General features: G+C 39.2%; 1 protein-coding gene across 2 annotated transcripts in view; it reads right to left on the reverse strand.

Moving 5' to 3' along the window:
* MCM9 (minichromosome maintenance 9 homologous recombination repair factor) overlaps nucleotides 1–23,528 on the reverse strand; it is an 82,845-nt gene extending 59,317 nt beyond the window's left edge. The window contains exons 1-7 of one of the 2 annotated variants that reach the window (XM_030853581.2): nucleotides 23,417–23,528; nucleotides 20,772–21,082; nucleotides 11,359–11,675; nucleotides 10,809–10,890; nucleotides 6,904–7,104; nucleotides 2,936–3,061; nucleotides 1,369–1,488 (exon numbers count right to left, since the gene is read on the reverse strand). In XM_030853581.2, coding sequence (XP_030709441.2) covers nucleotides 1,369–1,488; nucleotides 2,936–3,061; nucleotides 6,904–7,104; nucleotides 10,809–10,890; nucleotides 11,359–11,675; nucleotides 20,772–21,075 — 1,150 coding nt within the window. In that variant the 5' untranslated portion in view covers nucleotides 21,076–21,082; nucleotides 23,417–23,528. Of the gene's footprint in view, nucleotides 1–1,368; nucleotides 1,489–2,935; nucleotides 3,062–6,903; nucleotides 7,105–10,808; nucleotides 10,891–11,358; nucleotides 11,676–20,771; nucleotides 21,083–22,857; nucleotides 22,976–23,416 lie in introns of those variants that run through there. The other variant, XM_030853582.2, reaches the window with a different exon arrangement.
* Between the last annotated feature and the right edge of the window lie 1,103 nt (nucleotides 23,529–24,631).

The raw sequence follows: 24,631 nt of genomic DNA on the forward strand, positions 1-24,631 counted from the left end.
CTTTATGACCCTCTAATGGGTTGTGATACAGTTTAAAGAAAGGCTAGTCTGGCCCTTTGGGTAGACAAGAAGTAGCAATAACTTTTCTACAGTTCTAAAATTTATATTCCCTCTACCTGTCATTTCTTTCATATTCGGATTATGAATTTGGCAATAAGAAAAAGAAGGAAAAGGGCTAATACAGTGAATTCATCAGCCATTCACTTTAAAACTGTCCAAATACTCTGAAGTTACTAATAGTCCACAAATTGGACTCATTTCTTGACACTCCATATAATTAACTTAGGAAACATTCCACATTGTTACTCGGGAAACACCTTTATTTGTTTGTTGTTAATATCATTTAATACAGAACTCTAGAACACTGGGTCATAACAATTTTAAAATGCACATGAAGTGTTCTTCATATACGCTTGCCTCTAGTATCCTAAAGCTTGTCTACGCCTCTCAATCCATAAATCCCTTCTTATCAGTGCTTAATGTACTGTTTAGTTATATTTCAAAACCTAAGAGTCCATTAAAATGGGGCTCTTGTTACATAGGACCATTAATGGAGCATTTGCTGTTTTATGGTAAGTTTTCGACTATAAGCTTCTCATAAGAAATCTGAGCACAAGCCACGGACAGTAGGCATCCCTAACAAGTAACAAATAACATTTTTAAAATGTGTGAAACCAAAGGCCTATTATAGGAGAATAGGAGAAATATTTCCCCAATCAAAACAGTGTAAAAATTCAAAAAGGCATCAAAACATGTTTTTTAAAATAATTTTTTCCTGAAGTCACTTTATAATCAAATCTTGACATATCAGCAAAGGCTTTAAATATACTTGTTGAAGAATCATTACAATGTATGAATGAAGCTACACGTTGCAATGATGAAAGTACGCTTTCCACATACTAAGACAAATTTTCTACTTAAGAATTTTCAGTAGGAATTACTGTTGCCCGTGAGATCCATGAGCATGAAAATGTCTTAAGCTTTATGCCAGCTATGTACTTTTATGAAGTGAGATTTTTCCCCCTATTAATTTCAGCACTGTTTCCTGGGTCTTCACAGAATAACAGATGCTGCATAAACATGTTTGAAAGTAATCAGAGAATGAGAAAATTGAATAGGATCATTCAAAACTTAAGATACAAAAAGATATATGGAATAAGCTTTTGGAAAATAACTTTAAGTGAAGGTGGAGGTTTTAAAATATTTTCTTGGAGCTACAAAAGTAATGCTACATATTTACTTAGGTTTTTGGCAGTAACTCAAAAATCTTGAAATGTATCCTGTTATAGGTACTTTTCCACAAGAAAGCAACCATTGTGTTAGCTTCTGCAGTAACATTAAATTAATTGAAACTGTCACATAAAATACCTGCACTAGTAGATCCAATTCCTGTGGTGAGCACAGACCTTGGTGTAATTTTTGCTGCATATTTGAGGAATTGAGATTTCCCTGTGCCAGGATCCCCAACCAATAAAAGATGAGATTCACCTAGAAAAATATAAATAATGTAGTTTTAAATTTCTATGGAAAGACTCATAAGTGTAATTAATCAAAAAGAAAATGGTCCACTTGGGATGCCCACACAATTTATATTTTATATGGTGCTTTTGCTTAAGGTCATTCAAGGAGGGATTTAACCAGAATATCTTAGAAAAGTTGACTTTCAAAGTAAATAACAATCTTTTAATTGATTTCTGAATACCATTTAAAATCTAAATTTTTTAACAGATTTTTGTGCTATTTCCAGATGTTTAAGACTGTTTAACATTTAAAAAATTTTTGGCTTATAAAGTTTCTGATTTTATTTAATCTATTTTAAGTATCAAAATACTGTGATTAAATCTTTCCATCCCACCATATAAGTATTTTATTCTATTTTTATTTAAGTATTTTTAAGTGTCTGGGACTTCATAAGTGCTTTATATATACCAAATCACTTATGATTCTAACAGTTAAGTGAAAACCTTTTCATTCTATGAAAATTTTAGTAGTTTAATGAAATATCTATCTTAAAGTACTCTTATTTTTCAAACATAACATAGATGAACATATGAGCATCCTGCAGCATATGTTATCTCACTGATCAAGCAAATTTATTCAGTAATATTCAAGTATTTTCTGAATACATTAATAGGGAAATACTACATAAGCTCAACATTTAGCAGAAGGCCTTGCAAACAGTAGGTAATCAAAACATACAATACACATAAACCTTATTATACTTACTATTCTATACTGTACAGTATGGTTTTTGAGTCCCTACTAACAGTCTGATTTACAATAATGTCCTTTTAGTCTTTCGGTTAAGCCTTTGGTTATGACCCTCATATTGCCTATATGAGGGCCATAATAAACCTAGTTTATGCCAGAGTCAGGTCAGTTAAGTGTGTTAACCACAAAAGAGCTTTCTGCCATTTGGATGTAATTACACACTTAGAGTAATTTTTGCTGGAATGCATGACCTATGGCAGCACCTCTTGGCAGATGGCACGTTTGCTACCCACCAGCAGAAGGGGAATCAGCAGGCAGATGACTGAGAGCAGCAGTCTGAGACAAACACACTGACAGTCACAGATGGAGAGACACTGACTTGGAGACATTAAAAAGCACTATTTCTTATCTTTTCCTCTTGGAGAGAGACTGGGGATCCAATGAAAAACAGACAGTAAAAGAAATGTAAAGGTTTTATTTTGTGGCACCCTGATAGGCTGGAACAAAAATATATACTCATTGAAAGTCTTTGGAAAGACTGGTATTCTACACAGTAGTTCCTGATGCTGAACTGAATATTACATAGTGAACAACTGTCAGTTTTAAAAGATTACATTTGGAAAATAAAGCTCAACAAACAATTTTTATTCAGGAAAGAAAAATTCTAGCTTCTCTTCTTACTCTGTGTGTTAATATTTCTCAAAAATTTTAAATGGGTACTAACCTCTGACCCGTGTTCCTGTAGCATCGGTCCTTTGAATCCCACCAGCCAGCACCAGGGCCACAGCAAGCTTTACTAGGTACATTCCAAAAACTTGAGGGCACAAGCTAGCCAATATTTCATTCCTTCCTGGGAAAGGCAGAAAGATGAGTTACCAATAATTTTCAAGAAATCCTAGCTGAAATTTCCCTTTCTATCCTATCTTCTTAGAAACACTCTATGCTCTAAAATGATCAAGGGTACCATTTCCAAATGACTAAAAGGAGTGAATAACTTTGTTTTGGTCCTAAAAGTCCTCTTCTTCTTATAATGCCATGAGATGAAAATTCTTTTTATTCCTGGGTGCTCCCTGTTTGTTTCTATAAATTTAGCGTACTTTACAAGGGACAGAAAGAAATCTCTTTTCTCCCTCATTGGACCAACATTATCCCTTAAAAATAATACCAGCTGCACTTCTTGTGCAATAATTTCAGTAAAATTACTCCACTGCCTAAATAAAAGGAAGGTGTTCCATCTCAGAAACAATGAGACAGATTGTAGAAGCCTGTAATCTTTAAATACAAAAGGTACTTGGAGCTCATGGAGCTTCTCCAGAGGTATAAGAGAGGTAAAATCAACCCATCCTGCAAGTCAATTCAGCATTTGCTCTGAGCAGTTTGGTAAATTGTCTTATCTAGACTAAGCATCAATGTATCAGGATATTTAGAAGATCATTATAAACGACAACTCTAGCAATCCAAGCTGGAGGTCTCAGGATTCTTCTGATAACATGCTTTACATAAGCGATTACCACGGTTTTAGGTTCTGTTTTCAGAAATATCAAACACCAAATCTGAGATCTGCCTATGCCATCAATGAATAAAGTAGGTATTTCATTCTGTCATTGGCCAATCAACCAATGAGGCCCACAGAATTTACGAGACTCTAACAAGCCCCTACGGAGTCTGTCTTATATGGCATTCACTACTGTGATGGTACTCTGTATGTCTGCATTCAAGTTACCAGAAATTAATGTCCACATGCTGGTAACTAATCTGCACGTTTGAGGGCTTTTATATTTAACTCTGAGCTTGTACTCATGTTTCAATGATAGCTCTTTTGAGGAGGAAAATAATCATAGAAGTACTACTTTAGCTGATGATTCCAGTTCCAGAAGCTTTTCCGTCAAGATAAAGGAAAGGGCCTTCCTCCATAATTTGTGTCCCTATGCACAAAGGCTACTTTTCCTAACGAATCAAAATTGACTCAGCGGCAATTAAGCTATGGTGATGTGACCTGGGATGGCAGAAATGGGTAAGAAAGAAAACATTTTAGTAAAAAGGGAACCAAAAAGAAGCATTAGTAAATCCTGGAAGGAAGTTCATTAACTGCTGGAGGGAATCCCTCCTTTCCTGAGGTAGAAAGTCTAGAGAAAAAAGATGAAAGGTCTGAGATCTACATAGTTAAGACCCGACAGCAGGTATGTAAATTCTGACCAGAATCTGGAGATTACACATACAAAGAAAGAAAGAATAGCCTCAGCAAGCAGGGAACAAGTAGGCAAACTGGCCTGGAAGACACTCAAGCCGGAGCTGTTAGAGCCAGCTTTTTCAGTAAAGGTGGATTCAGTGACTAATGTGCTGACAGGAAGCACATCCCACAGGCTCTGGTGGCAGAGCCCAGTGCTACTGTTCACTAGCTGTCTGACCTTGGGCAGGTCTCTTACTCTCTCCACCTCCATTTCCTTATCTGTGAAATGGAGATAATGATGGTATCTCGCAGGGTTGTTAAGGAGCTAATAGGTGCACAGCACACAGAATAGTATCTGGCACACAGCAGGAGCTACTTACTTGTTAACTATTATATTACCTGTACTACTTGTGCTTGTTTCTCATCTCAAGGTTTCCTCACACTGTGGTCAACACAGAGGATACACTCTGAAGTCAGGTCTGAGGTACCAGAGAAAAGCAAAGGGGAAGGTCCATTCCCTAAATTTGTCATCTAAAGTTGAAAAACTTGATTCCTTGGGTCATGGCAATAGAAGCTCCCATGACTATATCATGGAAGAGAATGCATTAGGGTGAATGCTACCCCATTCCTTCCCTCCCTCCCTCTCAAATTTCTGGTTCTAGACCATGTTAATAGTGTGCCCATGTAATCCACTCTTGTGGCATGGCCTTCAGTTACCCCAAGGAAGAGAACTTCTAGGATTTAAGATAAATGAGTCACCCTGGAGTGGGTTGAGATGGCCCAGAAGACCCCAACCCCTATATTTGGGTTTCTATCCAGCCTCTATGCATCAGGGCCAGGGGATCCCTGAGATCAGTGTAGATCAGAAGAAAATCTTTAGCTCCTCGTCAATACTCACAGCACCAGAGCTTAATGAAGCAGGCCAACCTCCCAGAGCTGAGCAGTGAAGTCATCTCTGGCTTTAGACCAGCAAAATGAAGACACGCTTTTGGATGCAGCTCCCCACCTCCACCCTCCTCCCCACACCCCCCAACACACACACATACACTTTGAAATGGTAAAATATAGTGGGCTGATACTTGGTACTTAGGAAATGAAGAAAGCAGAATCTGTTCATGCTAAAAAGAAAATAGTTGCCTCGTTTTCTCCCTGTCTTCTCACAGAATATTAATTTCTTCTTTTCATCCAGTAAATGAGATGTATAGCTATAGCCTTCTAATTAAAACAAAATAGACTAATCACCAGCACAGAGAACTTCTGACGGCCTAGTTGGAACACTGTATGATGCCCTTCCTTCACTGTTACTAGGTGGAGTGTAGCTGTGGCACTGGAATTAATAAGGAATGATTACGTTCCAAGGAAGAGTTACAGATTTTTTGTGAGGATTTGAGCCTAAGAAACAATTTTAAGTAAAAAAACTTATTTAAAAATACATGATTCTTAAAAGGTTTGCTTAATAAAGCCACAACATAGAGACCTTTGCTTCTTTCTGTGTGGATCAAATAAAAGAATAATCCGTAACTACCATACTTGTGTTACACACATAAGCAAAATAAAATAAAATAAAATAAAATCATCCCACAAAATAAAAGCAAACTGCCTATATTTAGGCAAGTGAAAGCCTTTTCTTAAGTTAATTAATTAATTAATTTTTATTTCATTGAGCCACGCAGCATGTGGGATCTTAGTTCCCCGACCAGGGGTCGAACCCACGTCCCCTGCATTGGAAGCACGGAGTCTTAACCGCTGGACCACCAGGAAAGTCCCTGAAAGTCTTTTTTTGTGAAATAGTATCTGTCCAGTTCAGCATGTGATTTAAGAATAAAGTAATCACTGTGTATTAGATTTGAGGTGAGGTTTATCAGAAATAGTCTTTTACTGGCTTCCGTTTATTTTTCTCAGAAGATACCTCCAAGGAAGAATGAAAATAGACATTTGAAGATTTAATTGGTGTTTTATACATTTGGGATTTTAAAATAAAAAATACTCTACAAACCCAATGGCTATAATGTTTTAATCTGTGTAATGACATCTTAGTGTCAGTCAAAATTTTTTGCTGTGATGACAAAGCTTATTTTTTGCATCTCTTTCCTACTTCATATTTTTAAATCTTCAGCTAAAACTGTGTGAAGCTGTCTTAACTGTATCAGATACATCAGAAAAGAAATGGTTTTAATAGGATGAAGTTTCATAATAGGATGAGTTTTGCCTATTTAAGGCAGAACTATGTATGTATTTAATTGGTAAAGAAGGTAGAAAGCTCTGAAACTATTTTGGCAATATAAGAGATGTTAAAATAATAGTTGAAATGGAAAATCTCTTGGAATTTCCAGTAAGATCTCTAAATAGAAAAGATTATACCAGAAAAGGGCTGCAAAGGGAGACTACAGCTAGAGGTACTGACTAATGCTACTCCCTTTGAACACAGTCACTGATACATAGCATGTAAATCACAAACATTATATTTAACTAATGAATAAAATGCCGTTAATAATTATCAGCTCTATACCCTTAACACAAACCTGCAAAAGGATCGCTCTTATAGTATTCCCAAAAATCTTCAAATTCTTTTCGGACCTCCTCATCCATGTTGATCCCTGAAGACTGCTCATTATTTACTTGGACGTAATTGGCTTTCAGGACTATCTCCACTTCACAGCGCACATCTTGCCGAAAGGGCTTCCACCGTTGCATTACAACCCCATAAATAGTGAGGTCATCACCTGGGACAAAGCACCGAGTGAGTCCAGCAGTAGCATCCTGCCTGCTTGGGCACAAACTCGACAAAGGACCAGAACCAAGAAATAAACCACTACCCCACCATGGTTTAGAGTAGTACACATTCTTCCAGAAACCATTTGGGGCAAAAGAACACCACAGAGTCCCGATTTTTTTTTTTTTAAACAGGCACTTGTATTTGCACGGCTAGAAGCTAAAGCCAGCATTTTAATTTTTCTTAATCTGCCACATGATAATCACACCAAATTCTAAACTTTCCCTGGGAAAATAGTTTACTGGATGATTTATTCATCATGATTATATTGGGTGAAATGTTCATCCTCTCAGAATCTCTAACCATATAGTTCTCACTTAAGGAGAATTGGAGGTAGGAATTGCAGCCAAAAGGTTAAAGTGCAGTCTGCCCTCAGTATCTGCAGGGGATTGGTTCCAGAACCCACCTCAGATGCCAAAATCCACGGATGCTCAAGTCCACAGTCAGCCCTCTGAATCTGAGGTTCCGCATCTGCAGATTCAAGCAACCATGGATCGTGTAGTACTGTAGTATTTACTATTGAAAAAAATCCGTGTATAAGCGGACCCACAAAGTTTAAACCCATGTTGTTCAAGGGTCAATTGCATAATCAATTTGGTGTCAGGAAAGGAGATAATCTCGAGATAATGGATACTATACTAGTTTTAGTTTCTTGTATATTTCATTTTTACTTAACTGCATTTGTTAACATTCACTCGCTGCCTTTTTTTTTTAATGAACAAAAGAATGAGTGCACTAAGAAATGAATGAATACTTGTTCTACTTCAAAGCTCCTTTCCATAAGCTATGAAAGCAGAAGATACAACTCTGCTTGTTCTTTCTTGGCTGGTTCCTTCCCATCTAAGGAAACTCTCCCATTCCTAATTGATGGGTAGAATATTAAACTTTTACAGATTTTCCTAAGAGGCCTTGGGTAACTTACAGGCACAATGACAACTGTTTTTATTATTACATACAATTCAATTAACGAGTATAGGTGAGTGCTTGGCATTCGATATTTTGGTACTGGAGAAAAGTGGGCAAAAAAGGAAAGATAATCCTAGTCCCCCAGATTTCAATCTTGTTGAACATAAGATGTTGGACATACCTTAAATCCAATCCTAGTATTTACACTCTGAACTAACAGGCAAGTCTTCATTTCCAAGCCTATGTCAAATATATGATATCTGCTGATACAAAATGCCTTTCACTCTCTAAATGTCAATGTATAATGTGTAATCTGCATGGCTTTTGATTTCCTGAAGAAAAGTGTTCTGTGAATGCTAAATGCATGGAACTGGTGGTAGCAATTCACCGAATAGAAGGCATATTTCTAGCCAAAGGCAACTTCACAGTAAATGGTGATGAACACATTAAATCTTCACACATTTTCAAGATACTTCCTCAACCACTGCTGGATGGTTTTCAAATCCAATTGGGAATAGTGATCACTTACTATATTGTCTGCCCCCAATTTTTTAGATGAAAATGGCCAGGGCAACTTTATATGAGCACTTCAAAGAATTCTCTACTACGGTCATTTTAATGGGTTATATATAGGTTGTTTCTACATTAAGTCAAATGAGAAATTTAACTTTCAGGTATTGCACCCACTAGTAATAACCTGACTTTACTAAGCAGCAGTAATGTGGAAAATGTGAAGTGCTCAAGAATGGACAAGAGCACTGACTCATCACATGTGGATTCAAATCCCAGCTCCACCACTCACTGGCTGTGTGGCAAGCTACCTAATAAACTGAGCTTATTTCTTGACCTACAAAATGGGAATAATTATACTTACATCACAGAACTATAGTGAGAATTGGGTCAGATAATATATATAAAGTACTTCATGCAATATCTAGAATACATGCTCAATAAATATTAGCTATTATTATAGTAAACCTACTTTACATTTGTAAAGCAACTAATACCATTAAACACCCTTTAATATATACATGTGTTCATTTATTCAGATATTTGAGAGAAAGATTCATATGATCATCAGAACAATTGTGAGGTATACATGATAGTCCAAGGCAATAGATACTAATTTGAAACTTGCATGTTTTTCCATAGTAAATGTTACTGGAAAAAATGTTATCTTCAGAAAGCTAAAATTCTTACTTTTACAATCCAATCTCTTTGTCCCCTCTATCTTCTGCAGCATATTTACCACTGCAGCCACCCTGGTCAGACCCGTCTTTGATCTCTTGCAGCACTTAACAGTTATCAGTACACAACCTCCAACTTTATTACTCTGCAACGTCAGACTGGGGTTCCTAACTAGACTGTAAATTCCTGAAGGGCAAGGATTATGCCATTTATGTCTTCTGATTCTCACAGAGGTTTGTAGCAATGGATAAATGAAAGACAGCTGATGACAGACTGCTTCCATCCATTCTCTATTAGTGACATGTGAAAGAAAAATAGCTTAAGATTTTTTTTTTTTTTTTTTTTCTTTTTTGCGGTACACGGGCCTCTCACTGTTGTGGCCTCTTCTGTTGCGGAGCACAGGCTCCAGACACGCAGGCTCAGCAGCCATGGCTCACGGGCCCAGCCGCTCCACGGCATGTGGGATCTTCCCGGACCAGGGCACGAACCCGTGTCCCCTGCATCGGCAGGTGGACTCTCAACCACTGCGCCACGAGGGAAGCCCAGATTTTTTTTTTTTTAAGTGCAGAAAGAATTTAGTTTAGATGAACTGCATGAAAACATCTTAATCTCTATCAATGGACATTTTCATGTTCTGGCTAAGCTCATACAAGCACTGCTTTGCTGATCCAGACATTACAGATTCTGGTTAAAATCTAGAGTCTTATATGAACAAGGTACTTTGACACAGCCTTGTCCATTTAGCAGGCAAACCATGATCGAAGCTGTTATTTACTTAGAATACTGTTTAGACAAGTATGAACTGTTAATATATTTGACATAAATTTCAAACTATGGGTTGGTGATTCTTGGTGGAAGGGGAGAATATTTTGACAAGGAATTATTCTTGACTCTAGATACTGAACTCTGTTTCCATAGAGCCTTTGCCTCATCATTTTAATGAAATGGCAGCTCAGTAAAAATGAGGCATTTGGAGAAGCTTAGGGTTAAGAAAAGGAAATGATGGAATTTAGAGACATAAAGCATTTTCGACTTGTCCAGTAGGGGAGCACTGGGATATGAAATAAGAGGTCAGACATACCTGTTACTGCCCAGGGGACACATTGGTGCTAGTTTTTTTTTTTTTTAATAGAGATTAAGGGGTTCTTAGTGAGGGTGGGAAATACTTAAAGCAGGAAATGTTGAAGTTAGTTGAAAGGCAATCGTTGACAACAATCATTTGCATTTTCTGACCCACCTTCAATTTAAATTAAATGTTAAACAGCCAGTGGAAATTGCTAGGCAAACAGTAAAAGCAACAGTTTTTAAGCTGTTTGGAATAAGAGGAGGAAACACAAAGGATAAGCTCTCATGGGCAAATCAGGTGCTTCATCTGTAAAACAAGCAGCTAGACTAGATCGCTGAACTCCAGCCCAGTTTCTTTCCTGCTATTACCTACCTCCTCATGCCAGTCTCTGTTCTCAAGTTCCCCACACTCACTTGCCAGTGATCTTGGGAAAATAAAAAGTGGCTTTTCCTAGTCAATACTTTAGGACCTACTATATAAGCTAACATTCTCACCAGATTTGCAACTGTCTACTAAGTCATCTTCCAGGATAACCTTCATTGTTCGTGGGATACTTCCAACAGATAGCCTTTGAACCTAGCAGGGAAAAGAAAGCAGACACTGAGTATGCTCAGATACATACTAAGTATTCAGAAGCCTAGCAGTTCTTGCAATTACTGTTTCTATTTCTCTGGTATTATCACACAATTTAATTACGATGGGGATTTATGGAATTTTCTTGAAACTTGTGCCTACTATCAGTTTAAGAATTCACTAAAACTACAATAAAATAAAAACATCCATATGGAAAATATCTCAAAATATAATCTACCTTGTGGATGGGCAAAATAAACACATGCTCCAACTACTAAACACAGTAACATTTACTTAACTAGAAAAGAGAGGCAGTTCTTTCCTGCATCTAGTCATAAGACAAATCACTCGGTGCCTCTGATTATTTCTTACTAACAGATTACAAATGTGTTCCCTAGTCCTGGCAATTTGCCCACAGATGAAAAACACTTCTTCTAATTTGTTATTTTTCGCATTTATTTGATCACTTACCTGTTCCTGAATTTTGATTTCCTGATAATCTCTACACCTAGTTGGAGATGAAGACAAGTCTGAGAGGCAAGTGAATTTTGCAGAATCACAGCTCTCCAAGCTGGGACATGAGGATGGCCGACAGAAGGTATAATACTGCTCAAAGTCAGCCCTGACCACAAATACATGCTTGCATTTGTTGCACATGTAATCCCGCTCAAACTCCAGGATCTTCACCAGACTCGTTCGAATCACTGTCCCAGTGACAGATAAAAAGTGTCCCACATCCTTGGTTCTAGGGATGTGCTCCCTCACCAGCTCAGGACAAACAGGCAATCCTGATGGAGAAACAAAACAAAAACACATCAACTTCTACTTGGGATGTGACTCCATGCAATACATTTTTCTCATATTTCCTGAGGGAGAAAGTATAATTTCAGGAAAAAGAAATCTCTGTGTTTTACTTAAGAAAAAAAGATCAACTCAAGAAAATATAAAAGAATTATTTCAAATAACAATTATCAATGGACTCTCTTTAAAAGTAAGTATCTAGATGATATATTGATAATAATCTGGATTAAAAAAAGAATTGATTGTCTTAAGAGGGCTATCTCAGTAGGATGTAAACGCAGTATATAATTTTAACCTCATTCAGTGAAGAATATACTGCCACATGCCACACATAAAATCAAAGCTGAGTGATAAAGAGATGGTAGTGGAATGAACAAAGGCTAGTGCTTTTTCTAGTTAGGTTCAGGATTTATTAATACATAAATCAGATAGTGTTTTCAAGTCTTGAATTACCTAGAGGTTTACCTACAGCACCACTTCATCCTTTAAAAACCTTGTGTTTCTCACCATTAATAAACAGGCAACTTAAAAGGTGCAAAATGCCAAAGAAAATTCTTATGTGGAAATGCCCTCTTTCTCGTATTTGGCTACAAGGCACCACTGGAGTAGAGAGATGCTGTCTGTGATGGTCAAAGGCTACCTCCTAACAGGTTTATCAAGGGAGCATTTGTTACACTGGTTCATGTCCCATGGTCTATGGTCTTGTCCTTGAACTTAGCTCTGAAACCTGATAAATATGAACACTGAAGACAGATCTATTGGATTTGCCAAGCTCGTAAGAAATAACCATAATAGGCATGATTACACTTTAAGTTTCTATGGTCAGAACATTTTCTCCCTGTTTATAGATCTATTCTGAAAGCCAAATCATTATCATCACTGTCATCATCACTGTCATCAGAAGGCAGTTTGGGATGCAAGGAATTTAAGGAAAAAAAAAAAAAGCAGCAGACTGGTTAGATGAACTGAATGCTTAAGGCGCCAGCCTACATTAATCTGGTGATACAGCTTAGACGTCTACAGACAGACCTGAATTTTCTCTGCTTCTGGCTGAGACTCTCTCTCCATATATCCTATACTGTGTAAACAGGGTGGGCACTGCAACATTTGCCACTATGACTCTTTTTTCTATGCTTCCAAGGCTGACTTGCCTGCTTTCTAATGGAAATACTCTTTATTTATATGAACTTGGATTGTATCACACTTTGCCAGTAAGGGAGCCATACTTTTGCTTACGATGATTTTGTGTATCTCTGCTCTGTTCTGTGTCAACTTTACAGTTTAACTATCAGAAAACAAACTTATTTTCCTATTTCCAAATTCCTAGGGAACGCTTCATTAAAACACCCTGGGGCTCACCAGTGCTACATCATACATGCAGGAATAGACAGAGAGGTTGGGGCAGGAATAAAGCAGGTTTTAGCCATTAAAATACCCACTGTATTCATTTCTCAGTGCTCATCTCAGGCGTCTGTTAATTCAGCTGCATGTAGCTAAATGTTGAGAACACACCAATATTTCTAGTTACAACCAAGTAAAAGCCAAACTAACAACCAAAAGCTTTTCATTAAGAACAGGTCTAGGGCTTCCCTGGTGGCGCAGTGGTTGAGAGTCTGCCTGCCGATGCACGGGACATAGGTTCGTGCCCCGGTCCAGGAGGATTCCGCATGCCGCGGAGAGGCTGGGCCCGTGAGCCATGGCTGCTGAGCCTGCATGTCCGGAGCCTGTGCTCCGCAAGGGGAGAGGCCACAGCAGTGAGAGGCCCACGTACCGCAAAAAAAAAAAAAAAGAAAAAGAACAGGTCTAGTCCTCATATCCTCACTGCTTATGTTTCAGGGGTACAATGTCCTCTTTTAGTTCCCATCCTAGAATGTTAAGAAACAAAAATCCACCAAGTGGAGATGTCTCTTCTTACTTGGCCTTAATTCGATGTACATTATAGCAACACATCTTCACAACGCTTGCAGATTCTCAATTACCTTTTTCTTGCTCCCCACATGAATGCTTTTTAAAAATTAGGATATAATTTAGGTACCATAAATTTGCCTTTTTAAAGTATATAATTCAGTGGTTATTAGTACATTCACAAGGTTATACAATCATCACCACTATCTAATTCCAGAATATTTTCACTGCTTCAAAAAGAAACCCTGGGGGCTTCCCTGGTGGCGCAGTGGTTGAGAGTCCGCCTGCCGATGCAGGGGACACGGGTTCGTGCCCCGGTCCGGGAAGATCCCACCTGCCGCGGAGCGGCTGGGCCCACGAGCCATGGCTGCTGAGCCTGTGCGTCCGGAGCCTGTGCTCCGCAACCGGCGAGGCCACAGCAGTGAGAGGCCCGTGTACCGCAAAGAAAAAAAAAAAAAAAGAAACCCTGTTTGCAGTAGCAGACAGTCTCTATACCCCCTCTCCTGCGCCTCTGGCAACCACTAAGCTACTTTATGTCTCTACGGATTTATCTATTCTGGACATTTCATGTAAATGGAATCATAAGATATGCACCCTTTTGTGTCTGGCTTCTTTCACTTAGCATACATTTTCAAGATTCACCCATACTGTAACATGTATCAGTTCTTCGTTCCTTTTTATGGCTGAATATTCCACTGTATGGATATACCACATTTTGTTTATACATTCATCGGCTGATGGACATTTGGGTTGTTTACATTTTTCTCCTATTATGAATAATGTTATTACAAACATTTATGTGCAAGTTTTTGTTTGAATACCTGTTTTCAATTATCTTGGGCATACACCTAGGAGTAGGATTGCTGGGTTGAATATACTTTTTATAATAATTTTACTTTTTAAGTTTTCAAAGAATCACTAAGCGTTCTCTATTGTAAGTATGTAAAAGGATACTCAAGTGGGAAACAGGATTATTAACCCAATTTGCTTCTTAAAGTATAAACAAAATCTATCAAAATTACTTCTGAAAAAGATGAGCAAAGTGAGGAATAGGAAAAAAAAAGTGATGGGTTAGAGAACTTAACAACAATTATATTTTTGAAAACACTTAGATGTTTGAAACATCCATTCTCTCTTTCTTGGCTCCTAAAGAAATAACACTTTTCACCCATTTCTACTCCTCTCATTCCTAGCTCTGCTTCAGATGCAAATTGATTGTTCAGTTTAAATTCTACTGTCAATATATTAAAACTTAAGAAAAACTAAGATCACAAGAAGTGGGTTACGGAGAGTGCTATGTTACTCCGATGCCATGCACAGAGCAGAATGCCCAGTGAAACCACAGACTGCCCAGTGTAATTCAGCAGACTCTGGATGTTCAATATGATGAAGTCATACATATAACGAATGAGGTCTTAACATAATCATTTAGTTAGATGCTTGCTATTTTTGTCCTAAAAACAAACTTCAGTTTAAAAATGAAGCTATGTATAATTTTATTGTAGTTTTTTCCTAAAAAGCTACTATTAAATTGATTCTGTGTCTTACTCTGAAGAGCATCTTCAAGTGGAAGAGTGAAACACCATATTCCCTGGTGCTTCTATAGTAATCCAGGCAAGAAGTAACAAAGGCCTAACTTTTAATCTCCTCCACTTAAACCCTTCCATGCTGCTCCCAGATCTAAGAATAAGGAACCAAATGTGGGATTGGACCACAGGACGTTTTGTGACGGGTTTCTTCTCACACCAAGCCCTCTGGGCACTCAAATGCTCTCATACAGTGTCCCCTTTGCCTGACACTCTCCTCCCTACTCTGTCCCTCAAAAATACCCACACTAAGAAGCAACATAAGGGTTCAGAATACATACTGTGGAGCCCGAATGAGTGAGTTGAGTCACAGCTCTATCACGCACTAGCTGTGTGACCTTGGCCAAATTGTAACCTCTCAGATTTCCCACCTGTAATATGGCAATAACAACAAAACCTACCTCATAGGATCACAAGAAGATTAAAAGAATTCATATAAAGTTTCTTGGAAAAGTAACTTGCACATAGCAAGCACCATTTAAACAGTTCTTATATGTAATCTTATCATTTTCCCCCTTAAAAGATTGGCTTAAACATAATTTTCTTAATGAAATCTTTCTTTAACCCATTTCAGGTTAAATTCCCTCTTTTATGGGCCTTAACACAATGTTCTTCTCCTTCATACCACTTACCACAATTTAAATAAAAAGGATACATAATTATTATGTTTCCACTCTAGAATATAAACTCCATGGGGGCAGGGCAGAGGTAAATTTTATTCACTACTATATTATCATCACTTTATAAATAGTAAGCATTAAAAAAGAAAAAACTCGAAAGAAAGATAGATGAAAGGAAGGCAAGGAAGAGGGGAGGAATAGATATTAAAGATACTACATGAGCTTTGAAACCAATTAGAGATAAGGTATAAGGAAGAGGGTGAAATTTAGAGTGACTCCTAGTTCTCTGGTTCCATTAACCAAGTCAGGGAATTCTGGAAGGCACATGGTAGTCAATCAGTAAATATCTATTGAAAGAATAAATAAGGAAATACGATTTTCAGATGGAGGGGGGCACAGAGAGGGGAGGGAAATCATGACTACCCTTTTTGATACACTGAGTTTGCAAGAAGATATCTCTAGTTTGAAACATCTGACGGACAAGAGGATATCTGAATACAGAGCTTAAGAGACAGATTCTGGCAATCAAGCAATCAATCAATCAAGTTGGCGCTTGTTGCTCTATAAGTGGCAGCTGAAGCCTAGGTTCAGAATGGAGGCCACCCCATCAGGAAGAGAACGCAGGATTCAGGAGCAGATGGCCACATCTGCACCCTGAGGACCTCACACCTACAGGACCAGTAAAGGAAGAGGCTCCCAGAGCAGGGAGAAAAGGCACAGCTAGAGAGGGAGGAAAGGGCAAGACAGTGCTGTCAGTGGAGCCAAGGCTGGAGTTTCATAAGGGGGGGAGGAGGCAACAGTATCAAATCCAGCAGGGAAATAAAGGAAGAGAAATCCCGACACTCGTCCCTCAGTCTGGCCATGAGGCAGCCACTGGGAAGGTGGGGGAGGGTGCGTTCAGTGTGGTGGAGGTGAAAGGGTGAATGGGAGAAGGTTATGCTAAAGAAGGCATGAACTCTGTCAAAACACTGTTATGAAAGGAGAGTAGATGGAGGGTAGAGGGGACACAGAGTTGAAAGAGGGGCCTCTCTCCTGAAAGGGAGGCAGAAAGGATTCCTGGTCATCCTGGCCACCGCCCACCACACCCCCATAGGCTCCATGCTTCCCCCCGGGGTGCTGGTATGAGTGGTGACTGACTTCTAGCACCTGGCTTACCCATCTCCCTAAGATGGTAACTTACCAGGATGCATGTCTCATCTAAATCCAGATTCTTGAGTAGAGGCCATGGCTGGGCTTTAGGAAAGCCCTGAACCTCTTGAAATTCAGGCAGACATTTAAATATATATACACCTGCATTTTCTGAAGAGGCTCTGTAACTTTCTCAACATAATAACCCTGAAGAACCTCTTATTTAAATCCTCAGTCCCATAGTTCTATTGACTATCAATACCTCTAAGAATAGAAAAAGGGGCTTACATTGTGGGAACAGTCGCTAAACCTCCCTCCCCTCCTTTCATTTAATAGTAATGCCCTAACGTCTCCTATTGCCTACTCAGCTCCTGTTTAGATCACATCCTACACGACCTGCCCCAAATGCTAGGACAACATGATAGGGACATTCATAATCACTTACTGCCTGAACCAGTCATTTAGGACCTTAGTCACGTATTGCTTTGCGCCTGCTCCTTAACCGTTTTGTATCTGGAGGGTAGCGTCACTTCTTGAAATCCTTTCCATGCTCCTCTGTGCCCAGCCCAGTGCTTTATTAAGTACTTTTAGATAAGGAGAAAATTAGAGAATAAGAGAAGGGGAAATGGGCTTTCCCTCTCCCTCTAGCCTTCCCTTTATCACATCTGGCCTCCGATCTCCCAGTCCAGACAAAGTGCATGAATTTTTCTGTGCATTTCGTGGTACCTCTGTAGCTTTCCTTAGGCATGCTACTTTGTCTGGAGAACTCTCCCCAGTTCACTCAGCCAGGAAGAGTACACTCATGTTTACCCTTTTGCAAGAAAACTTCCCTAAGTCCAGGCTAGCACCCTCACACAGACACAAATGGAACAGCTAAGCAAAATGGTCAAATGAATGCATCATTGCATAAAAGATGCTTCTTATATCTGGAGGAAACTTCTGCCAGGAAGAGTGCAAAAGAAGATACTCCTTAGGTCCAGAGACACCTTCCTTTCCTTGCACATGATAACTTAGGCCTGTGCATGCTGGGTCATGACAAGTCTATGCAATACTGATTTTATTTCAATCAGCATAAGGAGATGTGCTGGAGAGATATTACACACTCAGGAAGAAGGCAGGTGAGAGGTGGAGGGCGTCAGGCTCAGCCACAAGTGTCCCTCATATGCTCACCAACCTTCTCTGTGTCCCTCCTGAAGTGTGGCCAGCAAGCGTGAATTCCCTGCCGCCCACCTCCAACAAGGGGCCTGTGTCTAAACCCAATTACAGCACCTCTAAAGAAAAAACTATGTAAACATTTACAACCAATTTTTCTAAGATTAGCTTTTCATTATCTTCTATACTTTTATAATATGGGGCAATATGCCATCCTTAATGTTCTTATCTTACTGAATGGAATCATGTATATGGTACCTGTTAGGATAAACATTTTTTTTTTTTTTAGAATCAAGCAAATTAGTCTAAAACATGATATCATTTCCATTAAGTGGTTTATTTTGTATAATAAAGTAACTATATTAAGAAAAGGGTAGCAGAGGTGAGTACATTTTTGGATCTTCAGAGTCTTTACTTTCATATCACAAGTTTTAAAGTAAATTTATAATATAAAGACAGAGATAAAAGTAACATAATGTTAAGCAAAACTGACCACGAAAATCAAAACCTTAGAACTAAAAAAGGGTAAGGGACAGTGTTTTGATAGAAATGTCAATTCATTTTAATCTTTCTGTCTTACTATATGCTACTAAGTGTGTTCTTCAACTATCCCAGTGAAGCAGGGTACATCAGGCACTAAGCCACCATTAGTGCTAAACAACAAAAACCTTTGTCATTCTCTGACTCATTCACGGATCAAAATAAGTAAATAAATTTTTATTTAAAACAGAGACATGTCCACATCTGTGTTAGAGCTATGTCCAGATCAATTACTTCAGGTCCATGGTTTCCAGCGTGCAGTCCCTAGAAATCGGCATCAGCCTCAGAGCTTTGAGAAGGGCAAATTCTTGGACCCCAGGCCAGACCTCTTCAGTGAGAAACTCTGGGGGTGGGGCCCAGCAATCGGCGCTTTAATAAGCCCTACAGGTGATTCTGATGCCCATTAATGTTTGAGAAACACTACTTTAAATAACACGTGAAGGCTATTTTTTCTTCCTCATTTATTCAATACTTTGATGCTAACTGCGTATTTGAATACCTTTCATCAAAACCACTGGGAATAGCAAGTAAACTTTCGACCAATAAAAATCCCAGAAGACAAAGAGCAATGCAATGTTCCTAAGGAGACTGAACCACATAGGCATCCTGGGTTTTACTAATTCACTTGTCTGGAGTCCAAGATGGAGGCGCAATATACCTAAAACCAGACTTTTCCCATCCCTGGTTCACTGCCTGGGATACCTGCATCCCTCCCTAATCTCACCATCTAGTCTTGAATCTTTGGGTGAAACCCCTAGGACAATTCACTCCCTGCCCAGTGAGCTAATATATCTCACACGTATCTTGAGTGATGCATGCATCACATAAGTAAAAGCTGCCAGTAAGCTCCTTTACAATTATGTTTAATATGTACATATGCATGTACCTGTGGGCATACATACACGATATGGAAATATTTGAATATATAGCTGTCTCCCCTACAGCCTTGAACTCCTTTAGATGAGGGACTATACCATATTCGTTTTGGTTTCCCAAGTGTCTAGCAAATGCCTACACGGGATATGCTTGTAGAATGAATGTTACTATGGTAGTAACATAATTTGCAACTCACTTTCTCGGAGAATAATGAAGAACTAGGCTAAATTCACCTGAAACCAATAGAGTCACTCAGGCAGACAGAACTTTAGTATTTAAACTGAGCATGGAAAAGTTTCTAAATGTAAGGACAGCCTAAAACCATTTGCTAAATACCATTTCAATAACATTAACTAAAGCCTCTTTTAATAATCCTTCTGCAACATTATCAGAAGAGGACATTTCTTCTTGATCCTAGCAAGAGATTACCTAGTGTCTGATGCATGAATATTAATAATCTTCATAATTTTATTCCAGTAAGTGCAATCGCAGATACTATTTTTTCACTCAGATACTAATTTTTCACTTAAATCAAATGTCTGGAAGTTTTTTGAATCTTAATTTATCTCCAAGAAATTCTATAGTGACTCCTAACCTTTTTTGGAATCACAGTAATCATTTTTGTTGATTATAAATCCCCACCTTTCTAAAATGTACTATAAAGTAAATATTTATTTTTAAACAAAATGGTACATGTGTTCTCCAACTTAATCAAAGAGTGCAGGAATTCAAAGACACAGCTTTGACACCACAAGTTGCTGATTGCTCCACTGTGATTTCTTTAAAGTTAAGAGGCTTTATCTGTCGTTCATTCAAAAAAAGTTATTGAGTGCCTAATAGGTGGCCAGCACAATGTTAAACTTGATATATAAACATAATGAATTTCCTAAAATAGTTTTGAAGATCACTAGGTAGCATCTACCACTTTGCTAATTCTTTGAATTATCAATTCTTTCATTGTCAGGAGTCATAAAAGCTCAGAAAGCTGAACTAGTTTTGTACACACATACATATATGTATATATGCACACAAATATACTGCCTCCACACATTCTCCCTCCTCTCAGTTGGCATGGCTAGTACCCCAGCCTCCCAAATGTCCAGAGAAAACAGTATAAAATCATGATTCTTTTCCAAAAGTGACCATCAACTACATAATGGATATATTTTAAAGTATAAATGTCAATTAATTCTTAGTGCTTAAATTCAATATATGTTGGGATTTCTCAAAATCTTTCTAAACAATAACATGGCAGTAAAATCCTTAAGTGATTCACCTGATATCCTGGCGTGAAGATTCTGCTTCATGGAGACACCTTCAAGCTGAGAAAGGGACTGGAGAATTGTCAAGGCTGATCTTTGAAGTGCACTATCAAAAATAGTTAGCACTTCATTAGGGAATACGTTGAAATATTCCCCGATTTCCATGTTGGTCTCAAAAAGGGTCATGGCATTAACCACAACTGGGTAATGAGCATCTTCATCTCTTTCCTTCAAGATGAGAAGAATATCGTTCTTATGGTATTCCGAAACATAAGACTCAAACACTTGACCAACCAGTGTAACTTGATCGCTATTCATCTTGGATCTAGGTAACAAAAGAAAGACAAAGGACTGTATTATACCTTTGATTTTCTAGACTTATACACTAGTTTACAAAAAGATTGGTTATAAATCATTCTGACTTTGGGCCACACTCTAATCTCAAAATACTATCTGAATTCAAATCTTAATTAGATCTGACAGAGTCACAGTCACTTATCAAATTTATTTTTTTCAGTGAGTGAAGTTAATTTTAAGTCAAAGAATTATGTTGGTACTGATAACCGAAATCCAAAATGGTCCAATGCCTTGCCCATATCTTTTCCCCAAACTTCCTCCTCTTAACCCTACAATACGTCATGTAAAAGTCCTTTGCCTTTTCTTTAATCAGATTCCATATATGCGTTTGCTCTCAAGTATAAAATCTTAAATGCCAGTCTTTTGGTTTAAGTTACTCCTAGTAGAGTTCTTTGCAAGCATCCTGGTTCTACATTTTAGTCACATAAAAAACGTATCTTTCTCTCTGTCTCCCCACAACCTAGTTACATACACGCACACACGCGCACATTCATTTGTATTCTGCTACTTAAACAGAACACACACCACTATTCAGATTGGTCAGCAATTCTGACTTAAATAGTTAACAAATTGGCTTTAGAAATTTACATTTGGAGGTGAACTTGTTCCTATTTTCTTTTTCTAACCTAGGAAAACTATTAGCTTCAGCAAAAACAGCTGTCAAGAGTCTAAAAAAACTAGATCATTAAACTGAGGAAAGGAAATTGGTCTCTAATAAATCACTATGATTGAAAGTAAATACAGTATATTAAATTCCTGGCTATATGTATATATTTTTAAATTTGTACCTACAGATTAAAAGGGCCTACCCCCATTCTATTTTCATGTATACACGTAGATATCTACCATGTACAAGGCACTATTCTGGGAAATGAAAAAAGCATAATAAAAGGTCCTCTATGCCCTCAAAGAACCAAGGTACAGATCGAATGAAACGGTGCTCTAACAGTGGCAAAAATGCAATACAAATAGGAGCACAAAGAAGAGAAGGATTAAATTTAAATGCAGTGATAATCCCAGATGTGACAATGGACAGTTACAAATAAACTGTCCAAACGGATCATTTAAGAAATTCTTATTAGTCAAAGGATAAGTGTCCTCTGACTAATTTCGTTCAACCAACGTTTATTGTACTAGGCTTTAGAAACAGAAAGATTAAAGAAGATTATGACATTCACAGTTTAGCATCCTAAATATGTATTACATGTGCTATTAGCAATATTTGCCTTCTACTAGAAGGTGTGTGGGGAGGGGCATGGTATACCACAGTTAGGTCAAGAATCCTGACACCTAGAGGATGCCAATGTGAGATTAAGAGACGTGTAGGCCACTATATTGGTAAGTATTTAGTTTGGGTTAGGTAATATAAATTCACCTAAGCATAAAGCAGAAAAAGCACTTGGGAAGGAACAGCTAATCATACAATATATTCACGATGTGGCCGTTGCTTAAAAAAAAAAAAAAAAATCTGGAATCCCAAGAGTGGCTATAAAATAATCTCTAAGATTCTATAAATGCATATTAAATTTGGAGCCACAAATTTAGCAATTTAAAAGGCAGTTCCACATAGGGCAGGAAGGAGACAGCCGCAGAATTCATGGTTCAGATTAAGATCAGATTAAATTTCGCCTAGTCTTTCTGAAATAGCATCACTAAAAAAAATAGCACTCACTTTCAATACCTGGACACAACTGACTAATCAAATATTTCTTAGCAGTTTGCAAACGCTAGAAACATGCTCACCCAGATTGACTGGTGGCAGTGTTTTACAACTTTCAAGTTCCGTTTCCTTTTCCTTATGGAACATTTGAAGACAAAATCAATAAAGACAAGTTGTGCTACCTTATCCTCTTGAGTAAACTGCCAACAAGAAAAATCCGGGAGAATGCATCAGCGGCAATCTAGCTGGCTCCCAGGCGCCAGCCCGCCCCCCGCCGCACCGCCCCTCCGGGAGCCACGCCCCTCCGCGTCCCAAGACCCTCCCCGCTGGCACCGCCCCTTCCCCGCCCGCCCGCTTCAGGTCGGCGCCTTCTTCATGCCTGGCTCGCCGCGGGCGCTCGGCAAACGTGGAGGCGATCTGTGCCCAGAGAACTGCTTTCCACACTTCCGTCTCTGGACGTAGCCCGTACCCTACAAGAATTCGGCAGGTCTCTGACACTTCCCAGGCTCGGCTGCGGGCAGCTCCATCGCCGGCCTGGTCCCAGAGTTGAATAGTTTTGGAACTAACCAGGGTGTGGGCGAGACTTGGGACGCACTATGGGAAAAATAATAATGGTGCAACAAGGCAGCGGCTGTCACTTACTGGCGGATACGCGGTGTAAGAAGTCACCGAGGGCGCAGTGCTCCCGAGGCCGAGGGGCGCGGAGAGTTCAAGCCGATCGGCGGGGTCCAAAGAGGCGGGAGGAGGCCCGGGTGGGGGCGGGGCGCGCGCGTGGGGCCGCGCGGGGCGCCGTCGGCCGCGGGGGCGCGCAGGCTTCAGCGCGCCCACCTTGCGCCCGGACGAGATAGGCGCCACGCGGGCGGCTCTGCCGGCCCCGCGCTCCCGAGGGGCGCCGGGACGTGCACTGCCTCAACTTGGCGGCTCAGGTGGCTCTTCCGGGTGGAGAAGCGGGCGGGCGCGCGCCCCACCAGCCGCCGCGGGACGAGAGGGGCGGGGCAAGGCTGGCTGGGAGGGGCGAGTAGGGTCCCGGGCGGGACTGGGCGGAGCCGCCGCTCGGTAGTGGGGAGGAGTGCCGGGCTGTGCTTTGGCTATGAGGGAGTGTACGGCCCGGGCTTTCCGGCTCAGAACTCCGCCAAAGCCAAGGCCACAACGATTATCTGTCTGCTTCTAGAAGTTTTAGAATGAAGGTTTTATGTCTAGGTCTATGATTCATTTTGAGCTAATTTTTGGAAATGATGCGAAGTGTGGATCTTAGGTAACTTTATCATATGGATATCTACCACTATTTGTTGAAAGAGCTGTATTTTTTCCACGGAATAGCCTTTGCACCTGTGTCAAAAATCAGTTGTCCTTATATGTGGGTCTAACACTTAATATTTCTGTTCCCCAATCTATTTGTCTAACTATAAGAACACGACGTTGTCTTAATTACTCTAACTATAATGAGTCTTGAAAGCGGGTAGTGTTTGGCCTCCAATTTTGTTCTTTCAAAGTTGTTTGGGCTCTTCTCTTTCAATATGAATTTTAAAGCCGGCTTGTCATTTTCTATTAAAAAGCTGGGATTTCTGTTGGAGTTGCATGGAATCTATAGGTCAATGTGGGAAGAATTTATGTGTTAATAATATTGAATCATATGACCCTTGAACAAAGTAAACCTCACCATTTATTTAGGTGTTATATAATTTCAAAAATGTTTGATCTTTTGTCAGATTTATGTCTCAAATTTATCCCTAAAATCATGGGGAAGGAGGAACCATACTTTTTAAAAAATTTTTATTTACTTTTGGCTGCGTTGGGTGTTTCTTTGCTGCACGCAGGCTTTCTCTAGTTGCGGCGAGCGGGGGCTACTCTTCCTTG

Source organism: Globicephala melas, chromosome 14 (assembly GCF_963455315.2).
Source record: "Globicephala melas chromosome 14, mGloMel1.2, whole genome shotgun sequence".
NCBI lineage: Eukaryota > Metazoa > Chordata > Mammalia > Artiodactyla > Delphinidae > Globicephala > Globicephala melas.